General features: G+C 51.0%; 4 protein-coding genes across 4 annotated transcripts; 1 reads left to right on the top strand and 3 right to left on the bottom strand.

The window, feature by feature from the left end:
• The first annotated feature begins 277 nt into the window (after positions 1 to 277).
• On the top strand, positions 278 to 3,802 carry COCSADRAFT_322781 (uncharacterized protein). The gene is made up of 3 exons (XM_007701897.1): positions 278 to 881; positions 961 to 3,510; positions 3,584 to 3,802. Exons 1-3 carry the CDS (start codon positions 410 to 412, stop codon positions 3,712 to 3,714), a joined length of 3,153 nt encoding a protein of 1,050 aa, XP_007700087.1. The 5' UTR covers positions 278 to 409; the 3' UTR covers positions 3,715 to 3,802.
• Positions 3,803 to 4,012: 210 nt separating this feature from the next.
• COCSADRAFT_117366 (glycoside hydrolase family 35 protein) lies at positions 4,013 to 7,381 on the bottom strand. The gene is made up of 4 exons (XM_007701896.1): positions 7,027 to 7,381; positions 6,372 to 6,969; positions 5,366 to 6,318; positions 4,013 to 5,308 (listed from the first exon to the last, which is right to left on the bottom strand). The coding sequence occupies exons 1-4, from the start codon at positions 7,289 to 7,291 to the stop codon at positions 4,092 to 4,094; spliced, it is 3,033 nt and encodes a 1,010-aa protein (XP_007700086.1). The 5' UTR covers positions 7,292 to 7,381; the 3' UTR covers positions 4,013 to 4,091.
• Positions 7,382 to 8,095: 714 nt separating this feature from the next.
• On the bottom strand, positions 8,096 to 8,326 carry COCSADRAFT_47152 (uncharacterized protein; the record flags this gene model as incomplete). The annotated part of the gene is made up of 1 exon (XM_007701697.1): positions 8,096 to 8,326. A coding segment is annotated over one exon (231 nt), but the record flags the coding sequence as incomplete, so codon positions are not given.
• A 996-nt stretch (positions 8,327 to 9,322) lies between these two features.
• COCSADRAFT_181364 (uncharacterized protein) lies at positions 9,323 to 11,700 on the bottom strand. The gene is made up of 6 exons (XM_007701895.1): positions 11,102 to 11,700; positions 10,987 to 11,017; positions 10,757 to 10,929; positions 10,450 to 10,698; positions 10,089 to 10,401; positions 9,323 to 10,038 (listed from the first exon to the last, which is right to left on the bottom strand). Exons 1-6 carry the CDS (start codon positions 11,321 to 11,323, stop codon positions 9,458 to 9,460), a joined length of 1,569 nt encoding a protein of 522 aa, XP_007700085.1. The 5' UTR covers positions 11,324 to 11,700; the 3' UTR covers positions 9,323 to 9,457.
• Between the last annotated feature and the right edge of the window lie 1,961 nt (positions 11,701 to 13,661).

The following is a 13,661-nucleotide window of genomic DNA, read 5'->3' as shown; positions in this document are numbered from 1 at the left end:
GATCTCACCCCCGTGTTTGAGGAGCGCGACCGCAGCCACACCCGCAAACCCCCAATAAGCGTCGATTCCCAGTGGGTTGTAGTCGCACAACCTCTACCTGTCAACACCCTTTATTCTCCTCTTGACCTTCTGCCGCCCTTGTGACTTGCCTGTTTCTTGCTCCTGTACGACCCTTCTTTAATTTCAACTCATCCTTGCAAGGACCACCACTACCACCCCATTCCCCACGCCCGCTAGCAGCCTACGTACGCGACAAACACGCCGAGCCAGGTCCGGTCCTTGAACGCGCGCATGCACAGGCGCACTTAACTTCTGCATCCCCGCCCTTTGCACCTCGTTGCTACTTTCTTCGCCAAGTCTCTAAAATACAAAGGGTCGTGTGCACGCTATCCCCCGCAAAACTATCGGAATGGCATACCAGCAGCAATACGGCAACTACCAGCAACAGCCACAACAACAACACTACGATCAAGGAAGGCCACAGCAAAGACAACGTCAACAACAGGGCTACGATCATCACTATGATCAGCAGTACGACCAGCAGTATTACGATTATGGCTATGACCAGGGTGGCAATGAACAATGGGACAATGGCCACTACGATCAGGGCGGATGGGGGAATGCGCAACAACATGGTTATCAAGATATGAACGGATATTCGAGACAGGCTCCGCCAAACCAAGGCCGTCGACCGCCCCCGCAAGACCAACACCATCAGGATGAGACATACAACGATCCATATTACCAACAAGCGCCCCCACAGAATCAGGGTCGAAGACCGCCTCCTCAGCAGCGACAAGATCCTCGTAACCGACCAGTGGGGAGAGGAAATGGGCCCCCACCAAATCAACAGCCAGGACAGGGTGGGCTCAGACCGCCGGGTACGTTGCGTTGTCTTTGCGCCATTAATAAATATCGTCAGGTCATCATGTCAGACAAGATGCTAATTGTTATACACAGGCCTTGACCGGTCCATACTGAATCCTCCAGCGCCAAAGAAACTACCTCAAGATAACCCGTTTCCAACATTTCCTCCAAAAAGTCAGAAGCAGCAAGGCGCAAACCCTGCAATCGACCAGAGCATGGCGCAAATGAATATCAATGATAATGGAGGGAATGTGGGACCCAGAGGTCCCCCAGGGCGAGGACAGCCTATGCCACAGAGAGCAGGACCTAATCCTCGGCAGGACTCAGGACACTTCGAGGACCAAGGGCAACGACAGCCTCGAAATCAGATGCCACAAGGCCAGCGACCGCCGCAGATGAATGTTGATACTAACAGGAGACCAATGCCGCAACGTACATCTGACCCTATGTCTCCCTCCAGACGAACTTTCGGTTCAAACACACAGCGTTCTATGACCATGCCTCAGAACGCGCAAAATGGCTATGGAGCGGGCGGGTACAACGGCCAACAAGAGTATGCTGAGCCTGGAGCGATGTCTGGCTATAATGGCCCTGCATCGCCGACCTACGTTCCACCTAGGCCAACTACTGCTGGCGGAACCAGACCGAATGGGCCTTCGATGCAGCAAGGACAAAGACCCCCAATGCCGCAAATGCCACCGCAACAGCCACGGCAAGCGCAAAACGATGACCCCTCAGGCCTAGATAACTTTTATGATGATTACTATGGTTCGGACGACCGTAAGAGTATGGGAACTGCAATCGACATGCCCGATTTTGATGCTATACCGGAGACGAACAACAAGCATCGCCGAGGTGATTCGATCGATGGCCATTTGGCTCCTGCAACCGAAACACAAGCTTATGCTCCACCCGCCACTTCCGCAAACCCACGGGCTGGACCTAATGGTAACGTCCAGGGCCAGTTATCGCGAAGCCGATCGCAGCCACAACTCAGCAACCAATACGCCAACGGTATACACCAGATGGCTGCGGATGCTCCTCCTATGCCAGGTTTGCCAAGGGCAAACACCGGGTTTGGAGGTCCGACTGGTTTACCAAACGGACCCCGAGGTCGGGGGCCGCCACCTAGGGGGATGACAATAGACGGCATGCCGCGAGGACCGCCTAACCAAGGCCCTATGCAGGGACAACCGCAAAACTTTGACCCCAGATACGGACGCAATCCACCGGGAGTTCAAAGGCTCCATTCAGATGAGTCTACCTATTCAGAGCCACCACCGAACACAAGGAATTTCACGTCACCAGTAGCAGCCGGTAATGCCATACCTCGACCAGGAACAGCGGCACCTGCGCCAGGACGTCACCCCAGCGATCCTCTAGGTAGAAGGCCCGGTACCACTCAGCCGCCGTTGAATCCAGACGCATTACCAGCGCATCCAGTGCCTGTACGGCCGGGGTTAATGCAACAAGGACCACCGCAGCAGCAACAACCCCAGTCATCAATGCCTCAGCAATCAAGACCACCGCCTGTTCGTCAGTACAATAGCGAGCCAGGACGCCCAAGTTACGATAGTCAGCACTCGACCGCGAAGCGAAACAGCGCGCAAAACGCAGCCCCACATCCAGTAACACATGACGAACTGAATAGATTGCGTAATTCCTGGAAGAAGTCTGAATCTTCAGACATTGCTACAGGCCTGAAGCTAGCAAGGAAGCTTGTCGAAGCGTCTAGTGTGCTCGCTGACGAAGGAGGCACGGCTGATAACCGGACAAAGAACAAGAATCGCGAAAAGTTTATGCAGGAGAGCTACAAGATAGTAAAGAAGCTGGTCAGCATCGGATCTCCCGATGCCATGTTCTATCTTGCCGACTGCTACGGTCAGGGAACCCTTGGTTTACAGGTGGACACAAAGGAAGCATTTACTCTATACCAATCTGCTGCAAAGGCCGGACATGCTGCGAGTGCGTATCGAACAGCCGTTTGCTGTGAGATGGGCCACGAAGAAGGCGGAGGTACAAAGAGGGATCTGGTCAAAGCAGTGCAGTGGTACCAGCGCGCGGCAGCACTAGGTGACACGCCTGCAATGTACAAGATGGGCATGATCTTTCTCAAGGGACATTTGGGCCAGCAAAAGAACTTTGGCGAGGCCATCAACATGCTCAAGCGTGCTGCCGAACATGCAGACCGAGACAATCCTCATGCTCTCCACGAGCTAGCCCTCATCTACGAAGCATCAACCGGCAACGAGCGCATAGCCCGCGACGAAGCATACGCGCTCCGACTCTTCCACCAAGCCGCAGATCTCGGCTACAAGTTTTCTCAATTCCGCCTTGGACAAGCATACGAATACGGTATGTTGGGGTGCCAAATTGACGCTCGCACGAGTATTGCTTGGTACACGAAGGCTGCAGCCCAGGAAGAACACCAGAGCGAACTCGCATTATCGGGTTGGTATCTAACTGGCACACCCGGTATCCTCGAACAAAGCGACACAGAAGCATATCTCTGGGCCCGCAAAGCAGCGTGTGCGGAACCGCCGCTGCCAAAGGCCTTGTTTGCTATGGGCTACTTTACTGAAGTCGGAATTGGTTGCTCGAGGAGTCTAGAGGAGGCGAAGAGGTGGTATGGAAGGGCTGCTGGTAAGTTGTTTCCAACCGTACTCGGTTTTTGATTGTTTGGGAGATTTCCAGTAACTGACTTGTCGACTTTTAGCATACAAATTCCCTAAGGCCCAGGAACGACTTGAAGAGCTCAAAAAGGGTGGAAGCAAGGCGCAGAAGAATAGGGAGAGGCTGAGTAGGACGAATCAGAAGCAGCAGGAGGAGAATTGTGTGGTTATGTAAGCTGCGTTGCGGAGATGCTTGATTGTTGATTATTAGAATCAAATGGGCTATACCTTCACTTTCTTGGCACTTGGTTTCTTGTGCAGGGATGCAATGCCTGTTTTAGCATTTGACGAATGTCTGTTTATGTTTGAGCGAATTGGTAGTTCAAAAAGGGAAAGGTTGAATTCAGGAATTACTCTACTTCTTCTCTGCTATGACCTTGAGTATGCAAAGCGATCATATCAGATGCCAAGCAGCCAGAAAACATCTTGTAGGTCACCAATGGTACGAGAACGGAGTTTCGTAAACAACATATCATGACATTCATAACTGATCATTGGACACTGCACAGATCCGTTACAGCATCAACATATCAAACATACATCCATACCCATCTAGGCATACTCCAGCCTCTCCTCCGACCACCCCGGCCTCAAATACTCCCCATCAAACCTCGACGCCCAACTACTCTCCACTGCGAACTCCTGCACCATCTTCACATCCACCTTCGCACCCTCTTCCTCCTGCGCCCAAACACTCAACCCCAGTACATTCTCTCCACCATAGTTCAGAATACCAGGCGGAACAGGAAACTTGACTTCATTCCCCACGAACGGGTTAAACCGCGCATATTGGTACCCGTTCACGAAAAGTTGGACACGAATCGTCTTTGCAGCCGATGCATTTAGTATGAATGCAAACGAAGCGTCGACATCGGCGGGGACATCTAGAGAGAAGGTGGTGCGGTAAAATTTGATATCTGCGCCTGAGAAGCCGGTGGAAGGGGATGCAGAAGCCCAGTCTGCGTCATCGAAGCCAGGAAGGTGCCAGCCTAGGCGTTCGGCGACGAGGCCGCCTTCAGCCAAGGGGCCACGGACGGGGTCGAGAAGCACAGATTCCCCGCCGGCTTCTCCGGCGATTTTCCAGGTGGTGAAGTTTGCGGGGCCGGAAAGGGAGGCGCGGAGGATGCCGCGGGGGTCGGTGGCGCCGCCGCGGAGGTCGTGGCCGGTGTTGTCTTGGGCGACGAGGAGGACGTTTGTGCTGTTTGAGTGGACAGTTGCGTTGGCGAAAGAGAGCGTTGCGTTGGCTCGACCCAGTGTAGTGTTGCCAAGCCAAGAGCCAATGTGTTCGCCGTTGAGCCATGCGCTCCAGCCGAAGGCGAGACCGCCTTGGACAGAGAGTTGGACGCCAGTGGCCGAGCCGTCAAAGTAGCCGCGGAAGAGGTGGAAGCTATTGTGGAAGCCGTATTCATCGACGTAGAGAACCGGAAGCGTGTCTGGTTTCGTAGGGTTAGGAGTGGTACGGTGGTCTGCAACGACCCATGCAGCACCGCTGTCATCGTAGTCGGGCTCCTTTTCTGGGAGACCTTCGTTGACTTTCCAGTCTTCTAGAGAGGGCAGCTGGATAGTACTGTTGAAGGCGGTGACATGTGCCTTCAAACTGCCGTATGAGGTTTGAGAGGTAGATAGCTTCTTTCCGTTCCAGGAAAGAGTTTTAGCGCTGGCACAAGCAAAGACTTCAATGTCAGTGCTGTTCATGATGTCTCCCTTTAGGGCGAGGACATCGTCGTCGAGGGCTACATGGCGTACTAGATATGGTCCCTGTACCAAGACTACGCAAATGTTAGTTTCCAGGCGTTGGAACCCATAGTATCAACGAGTGTACTCACCAGATTGGTCAACAGGCGCAAAGGGGTCGTTTGATAGATTAGGAGCCCAGAACAAGTAAGCGGTAGGCTTATCAGCCACAACAACCTTCACGCCATTGTCAAACTGGTATACGCTCATGCCAGATACAGTCTGAATATTGGTCGTGATACCCTGGGCTTCGGCATAAAAGGTGGCGTTTGAACTTGCACCACTGTTAACAACTGAGCCCTTTGTAGTGCCCTTGACGTGGAACTCAACAGACTCGCCAACGCCAGTCGATAGCACTACGACTGGTTGGGAATCAATGAGAGCATATGTGAGGACTTCTGCAGTGGAGTAGGTAAGAATACTGTCGCCCATCGCGAAGTCGGTGACAATAATCTTAGACTGGTGGCCATTGAGAACGATAGAACCGCCATGTTGAGGGATGGTGAGGTTACCGGCCGACGTGCTGACGTGGAGTTTGAACGATTCTCTCGTTGCCGAGGAAGACGTAGCATGAATGGTAACGTAGAACGCGCCATTGGTAAGGGGGTTGCGGAGCTCGCTAGCCTCAACTGCCGAGTTCGTGCTGTACGAGGTAGAATTTCCCAGACGATCGGTGACTGTCAAGTCATCCGCAACACGAGTGAACAAGGCCAAATTCTTGGTCTCGTAAAACTTGGCGCCAATCTCACGGTTCTCGCTGATAGGGCTGCTGTAGTCGTAGGACGTAGCTGTGACTGGAGCTGCAAGGGCACCCCAGTTTGTTCCTCCAAACATCATGTAGAGGGAAATAGCTGTGACCCGCTGGGAGATCAGATTCCGATAGAATAGATTGGCAAAATCAGCGCCAATATCCCCGGGACAGCCGCCTTCCGGTCCACCCCAGGGGTTGTATGAGCCACCTTGGAACTCTGGGAAGAAGCTTGGCTGGGTTGGAGACACCTTTTTAAAATGATCATAGTAGTTGATGGTCTGGTATGCTACGTATCTAGAAAAAGGTGTCAGCAAGCAACATGAACATCTCAAATGTACAATACATACTTTCCGTTAGTACCCGTGCACTCGTCAAGGTTACAAGACCAGCAAGACGGGTAGCTGTCGAGACCAGCAACATCGACATTTCCGACAGCACCAGGTGCGTAGTCCTTGCTCCAGCTTCTGGTGTTCATATTGGGATCGTTGTGAATAAGAGGAACATCAATTCCGTGGACTCGTGACATGTCCTCCAGTGCTTGCATGTAGTTTGCAGCGCTTGGGTTTGGAATCTTCTTGTCTCTGTTTTGCCACTGCTCTCCATACTCGTTCTCAATCTGGTAAACCAGCGCATTTCCACCCTTGGTCACGAGATGCTCAGATGTGAGCTTGGAGAACTCGGAGAAGTATGGTTCTAATGCCTTGATATACCTTGGGTCATCGTTGCGTAGCTTTCCATAAGCACCTGTGGTGAGCCATAATGGAAAACCTCCGGCATTAGCCTCAGCATTGACATATGGACCAGGCCTGGTAATGACGTAGAGGCCAACGCGCTCCGCAATCTCAAAGAGTTTGGTGAAATCGTGCGCGCCGCTCTCGAAGTCCAAGGTCTGGTTATTTGCGCTATGGTAGGCCCAGTTGCCATAGAAGGCGAAAGCTGTGAAGCCTAAAAATCATCAGCTCCTACGACTCGAATGCGCCTTGTGGGAGTTGCGATACTTACCAGCTGCCTTGATCTTCTCCAGCAAATCTTCCCAAACCTCATAGACAGGGATACGCCAGTAGTGAATCTCTCCGGAGAAAACGAAAAGACGCTTTCCATTCACCTTGAAGGAATAGTGGTCCCATTGTACGACATCATTCAGGCCGTTGTCGTGAAGCGGCCATGTACTGGGCGTATTGTTCTGAGCAGCAACACCAGATCCATTTGGTATCGCCGCCAACGAATACAAAGCCGACAGCCATGAGAAGCCAACGAAAGTTTTCATGGCGTATAGGGACCGAAGACAATGAGGCCAATTAGCGCTGTGCCCATTATGTCGGGCATTTTGGAGATTTATGAGCACTAAGCAAATGCCATCACCCCGGTCACCACGGAATGGGAGCAAGACGCTAGCTATATTGTGACGGGAAACACGGTGAGATGTGGGGAAACAGAAGGCTTCCTAATGGTGGAATTTACATGTCCATGCTGGTAGAGACGAGCCACCGGGTGTGCCGAGGCGCGGGTAAACGTGTCGGTGGCAGCGAACGTATGTCGGGGCACGGAAGGCTTACTATTAGGCGTTAGTGCAATGGAGACATGGAATGATCTTCGTAAGTTCCAAGATGAGGAATAAGAGCATGGGAAATGGCGCGTTTTCTGCAAACATCATGACAGTTTGTAGGGTAAAAAAAGCTGGGGGTGGTTGGGGTAGCTGACGTATTACCGGCTAAAATGCACATGGCGGCTTGTGGGCTGTTTAAAAAACTAAACATTGCTTATAGAATGTTGTGACGATAAAAGAGATTTTTCAAGTTTTCGAAGAGTTAACTCATCATATTTACAATATCGTGCCTGCGAGAAGCCTGAAAATCCAAGAGGTGGAAATTGGATTCCACGGTTAGTAAGTACCTACGTATGTACGTATGTACGTACAGTACTAGCTCAAAAGTCTGTTCCCCCGAGCGCACGGGCCACGATCACCACTTTTTCCCATAACTTCAACCCCGTGCAGCTCCACCAAACCACGTCCAAAATTAATTTTGAAATAATCAAATTAAAGCTATTAATCTTAATATTTTGTTTGATAACCATGTGCAGTGCGCACGGCGTCGAGGCGTCGCGGCATACTCGAGATCAGTTTGGTAATCAAAGAATCAGGTATGGCAGACCAGGCCTCTCGCAACCCATTTTCAAACTGATCCCACTCCCTTTCTGTGTCGCCCATGTAGTCAAACTCGGGGTGCAGCTCATGGAGTTTCTTTTTGAGTGCCCACCAGAGGTGTTCGATGGGGTTGAGATCCGGAGAAAAGGGGGGCCAGTCAATAGTCTCAATGTTGTGATTCCTGAACCAAGTTTTGGAGACACGAGCAGTATGGATAGGTGCATTATCCCGCATAAATATCTCCCCGCGTCTCCAGTCAGGTATTAGCCCTTCCTCAAGTGCCTGCAAGTAGCTCCATGCAGTATATCCATGTCGTTGCCGTGTGTGATCTCGTTGCATGATCACCAGAGGACTCCTGCCTACAACACCATCTTGACCTATCCAAATTGCAGCCCACACCATACGAGCGGGCTGCCGGCCAGTGGGGACACCTTCTATCATCTCGTGAGACCATTTCTGCGCTGGTAATCTCCATACCCAAGTGGTGTTGTGGCCAGAACCGCGGGCGATACTACACTCGTCTGAAAACTTCAAAATAGTATCACCACCCTAAGTGAAAAAACGCCACCTCCGCGCAAAAAATAAGCGTTTTTTGGCAATAATCCGGGTAATAAGTGGCCTGCGCTTCGCTCTAAACTTATGGTAATCCATTCGAGCAAGTGCTCGTCGAATTGTGGCGCGAGAGACGGTGGAGGTGCCGGAGTCAGAGTCCCATAGGTTGGCCTCGCGATACAGCGCGCGGTACTCGATCTTGGGATCTTTTTTTACGGCTCGAAGCAGCTGTCGGTGATCCCTACTAGTTAATTTGGGTGGGCGGCCCATCCGATCGTGCTTGGTGTAGGTTCCTTCGGTGTCCCATTGATGGATTATTTTGTTTACTGCGCGGCGCGTGCAGCTCAGACGCGTCGCGATTTCTGACGTGCTGCATCCACCCTCCGCTTGGGCCAAAATATATATCCTTTGGGCATCTGATAATTCACTACCTGGCATTCGATTACGCGAAATTTCTGCGCAAAAAGATCTCATTTAGATGGAGTTACATGGTGTTGAAGAAGAGACTAGTCTGAGGAAATTGGGATGGTGGGGTAGGCCCGTGCTCGGGGGAACAGACTTTTGAGACGTGACTGTAATAGTACGTAAAGCACGGGCCATGTTTGCCGGTGATGTCCTCGAGACATCTGTTTCCACCCTCTTATTTTCCAGATAAATTCGACTACATCGTTAAGCGATGATGCCAGCATCCCAGAGAAAATTTTGTCGAGTAGAATTGTAGTAGATTCGAGCAGTCTACTCGTTCTCCGTGACATCGATAACAGTCGACTTGAATTTCCTGGCAGGAACTCTGCGGTTGAACAGAATGTCGAGCTCGCGGTAAGAGCGGTTCTTGAACTCGGGAAGACCAAAGTAAGCTGAGATGAAGCAAACGCAAGCCGTGCCTCCCCAGACATATCCGCACTTGCCGGCCATGTTCCAACCAGTTGGATTAAGCATTCGCGAAGCCAGGTAGATCATGGGAATCTCGGCAACGTAGTATGCCGCACGACCGACACCAGTACTCAGGGCACGAAGGCGGACCGAGGAAGCCTCCGCAATGATGGAGTACGTGATGGGGCCCATGGCCAAAGCGTATACGAACGAGATGATGACACCGAGACAAGCCTGTGCGTAGTTTGTCGCACTGGTCTGGTGAAGTGACCCGAAGATGCCGAGAAGAAATAGCATGGCGACATTCGTAGCCGTGCCTACGAGATAGATTGTACGGCGACCAAAGTATGCGCTCAGAGGCCAAGCAAGCATATTAGCAACCAGCTGCAGGGACGAATTGATCATGTTGAGCTTGAAAGAAAAGTCGGTAGACATTCCAGCCTCTACACAGAGTCAGTCATCTATGTTCCATACTCGATGGGGAGGTACTTACGCTCAAAGAAGAATGTGGCTTGGTTGGCAATCAAGTTACCGGCGAAGTTTTGCGACGCATAGATCAAGCAGGTAATCAGCGTTCGGCGAAGATCAACTCCCTTGAAGAGATCGAGGAATTTGGCATTACCGCCCGCATGAGCTTCAATCTCGGCAGTACGTTCCATCATGGCCAGTGTATGCTCAGCGGCTGCTTGAGTGCCATTCCTACGGCCGAGGCGCTTGATGGATACAAGGGCTTCCTCCCTACGTCCTTTGCGCACTAGCCACCAAGGACTCTCGGGAGCGAAAAAGATGAGCACCATGAGAGGTAGCTAAATTTGTCAGTTTTTGACATTTCTGAGCGAAGAAAGGATGCTTACAGGAAACATCCATTGCAGGGCCAGAGGTGCTCGCCACGCCCACTCATCATTTCGTTTGTTGAACGAGTAAGTGACACCAGCGACAAGAAGCCCACCGATGGACCAAGAAAGCTGCAGAGTTGCTGTGCAGGCACCACGGAGGACAAGTGGTACAATCTCACTAGCATAAGCAGGCGAGTTTCCAATAAACATTCCCCATGGAACTCCTTCTAATGCTTGCCCGACGACAAGCAAGGAGAGCGAATCGGCCTGAATGAATACCATCAGTCAGAAGTTTCACCATACTGCTCGGAGGTATACCACTTACGAAGAAAGAGACAAAGATGGTAGCATTCATAAGGACGAGAGCCAGGAGATTCGTCCAGCGGTAACCAAGACGATCGGTAATTGGACCAACAATGAAAACACCAATAAAGGCACCGCATTGGCCAGCCTGGAAGAGCGAACTCTGCCATTTTGTAGGGATGGCCTTGGTAGCCTCTCCCGGAACCTCGACTCAGTATCGTTCCTTGAAAGCGGTAAGAGCCACAAAATTACCGTTCAAGAACATGTCGAAGGACTCCATGACCTGGTCCATGTTAGCTATCAGCCTGAATGCAAATTCCCTCCTGAATTCACAGCAATTCAGTACTACCGGTAAACCGGGACTTACAATCGTAAAACAAAAGACAAAAGCCCAAAAACAAGCCGCTGGATGATCCTTGACAGCCTCCCATAGCCCCATCTCATGTTCACGCATCTCAGCATTTTGTGCATCAGTCATGAGCTCCTTGTTCTCGAAGACCTCGGCATGGTGGCCGCCGATGCTCTTCTCCCGCATCGCTTCGTCCACCCCGGATTTCTCATCGTACTTGGAATCGGCGAGGCCCGACATCTTGCAGGTGCGTAGCGTGGTTACTACTACGTATTGCTTGCGACGCCACGAAAAGGCAAAGAGCGGATAAGCAACAAGGCAAGCCGGGAGCCAAGCAGACGAAGGCGGACACTTGGAGAGCTTATATATACGAGATAAGCATGCCTGTGGGTCTCGGCACAGCAGGTTCAGACGAGCACATGTTGGGCCCCATGGGGCTCCGCACAAGCCTTTGGAGGGGGTGCTTGTCGTGCTTGTCGTATACTTGTCGATACCGTTGGGGCCCTTGTTAGGTGGGTCACCCCGGGGTGCAACATTACTGGTTCCCAGTGGTGCTTTGCGGCCTGTCTAGCTCAAAGTCAAAATATTCTACGGCGTTCTATTGATGCAAAAATTGAACGCTCGGGCACTTGGAAAGACCCTTCTGTTCGAGTCGGTAGTATGACCTTGAACGCATCTTCGGAGCCACGCGCTCGTGGCGGAAGTACTCCTCGATGAAGCTTAGCGAAGCTCAATGACAGGTTGTGATGACTACCGGGCTCTATATACTGGCAAGATGCCCGTGATAATCGTAAACTAATCACGACGAGACAGTCTGGGCTACCTTCCATGTCGAAAACCCCAAAGGTAGTTTCTGGAGTCGGACTGTGAAGTCGTCAATGTATGCATTCGACAACCGAAAACCGGGCAACACCTTGAAGTAGACCTCGACACCTCCGCCCAGACGATCAGCGCCATGCAAGATTGGCTTATAGGAGAATTACCACTATCCAAGATTCATGCAGAATTATCCTCAAACTATTACTGCGATGGCGTCACTGGCCCATGGAGCCACCTGTCACCCGTCAACCGATCTTGTCAAAAACGCCGAATATTGCCTCGTACGACCTTTGCATACCTTTGCGCTGAACTCCATGATCGGAAACTGATCAGACGGGACTACCGCCATCTCGGCAAGCGTCGGCGGTTCGGAGAAAATAGCCCAGTACGGAAGTGTCCCAAAAACTAGTACTTACCAGCATTTAGAGCGTTTTGTTTTCGTCTAGAATCGAGACGGGTTCTGCAGGTATAAACTAGAGACAGCATTTGCTGATCCGGCAGGGTGTGGTGGGAAAGCCAATATGTTGAGGAATGCGGGATACAGTATGCTTGCTCAAGGTTCACAGAGTGAAATTCTATGGGCCTGGGTTTTGATGCTGCGTAAGGCTTACTACAAGTGGAAGTGGCAGACTCCACTTCACGGCACCTCTTCGGTCAGATTACACAGTGGTGCCATCCATCCGGCCCTTGTGGCATCGCAGGGTAACATTCTTTTGAGAGGAGGCATCCAGTGATAATGAGATTTGCGCTACATGGCCGGGCTATCAATGTGGCAATCGTTTCATTGTTTCTGGAGGCATGATTTGACAGTGTAAACTACTACTTCATTGATTGGTAGGGTGTCAAGAGCATGCTTGATCGTGAAACGTGAATGTGTCGTGTGACATCATACCTTGAAATGACTACGGTTATTTACCGATGCTTGTCCAAATAACAGACGGCGAGCTGATTCATGGGCACGAAACCGCGGCTAAAAGTAGCAAGATACCCGCAATGTTTCAATGATGGGAGGCCTTGCGAAGAGCCACATAGGCCAAATCGCATATGCACCATAGCTGTATGGTGGATTTGGAGAGCGGGTAAGCTAATTGCAACTCTGCATCGGATGACTGATCCAACTACTATCCGTTGCCGAACTGTTCCACTCACTTGACTGCTTAGCGAGACGGCATCTATTAATTGCAGAGTAAATGCACCTATCTGCTCTATGCATGCGCTTAATCCCCTAGTTTTCGAAACGCAGATTGAATCTCCGCAATATTGTAAACTGCACTCGTTTCCGCGAGGCCAGAGATCGATCGAGTAATACAAGAAACAACATAATTGAGTCAATGCTAAAGTCCCTGCCAGGAACGAGTATTCAATACATGATCTTCGAGATGATGTTGTAGCGAGTAGTACCATGGGACGCGTGCTTTCACCACATAGCATTTTGGTTTGTTGATGTAAGTGCAACGTTATTGCTAGAAGTGTGAGAAAATTAGTGCCAATTTCGCAAGAATGAGGGATATATCAAAGCTGAAGCCTCTTGAACTCGACAAGTGACTAGATTTGGGTGTCGCTGACTTTGTCGGGTCTCGTGACATGCACTGAGCGTGTATAGATAAGTTGACGTCTTAGGTGTGTGAACAAGCCCGAAAGTTAACTGATCAGAAGGTTGTGAGTAAGACTGTTGTTACATTAGCAGATCCATCAGAACAGCTCAAAGAAACTTACAGTCGCGTTATTTTCTTACATTCTCCTTTTATTTCCCACCTGT

Source organism: Bipolaris sorokiniana (assembly GCF_000338995.1).
Source record: "Bipolaris sorokiniana ND90Pr unplaced genomic scaffold COCSAscaffold_7, whole genome shotgun sequence".
NCBI classification, from domain to species: domain Eukaryota; kingdom Fungi; phylum Ascomycota; class Dothideomycetes; order Pleosporales; family Pleosporaceae; genus Bipolaris; species Bipolaris sorokiniana.
The sequence above is the reverse complement of the archived record's forward strand: the minus strand, read 5'-3'. Positions and strand labels throughout refer to the sequence as shown.

Excerpts from the sequence above, each read along its gene's own strand:
- COCSADRAFT_322781 (XM_007701897.1), top strand. The coding sequence starts at position 410 with ATGGCATACCAGCAGCAATACGGCAACTACCAGCAACAGCCACAACAA. Across the intron at positions 882-960 it reads GGGTGGGCTCAGACCGCCGG|GCCTTGACCGGTCCATACTG; the intron begins GTACGTTGCGTT and ends TGTTATACACAG. Across the intron at positions 3,511-3,583 it reads GTGGTATGGAAGGGCTGCTG|CATACAAATTCCCTAAGGCC; the intron begins GTAAGTTGTTTC and ends GTCGACTTTTAG.
- COCSADRAFT_181364 (XM_007701895.1), bottom strand. The coding sequence starts at position 11,323 with ATGTCGGGCCTCGCCGATTCCAAGTACGATGAGAAATCCGGGGTGGAC. Across the intron at positions 10,699-10,756 it reads CCATCTTTGTCTCTTTCTTC|GCCGATTCGCTCTCCTTGCT; the intron begins GTAAGTGGTATA and ends GTATTCATTCAG. Across the intron at positions 10,402-10,449 it reads CCCTGCAATGGATGTTTCCT|CTACCTCTCATGGTGCTCAT; the intron begins GTAAGCATCCTT and ends TGACAAATTTAG.
- COCSADRAFT_117366 (XM_007701896.1), bottom strand. The coding sequence starts at position 7,291 with ATGAAAACTTTCGTTGGCTTCTCATGGCTGTCGGCTTTGTATTCGTTG. Across the intron at positions 6,319-6,371 it reads TGCACGGGTACTAACGGAAA|ATACGTAGCATACCAGACCA; the intron begins GTATGTATTGTA and ends ACCTTTTTCTAG. Across the intron at positions 5,309-5,365 it reads TGCGCCTGTTGACCAATCTG|TCTTGGTACAGGGACCATAT; the intron begins GTGAGTACACTC and ends ACATTTGCGTAG.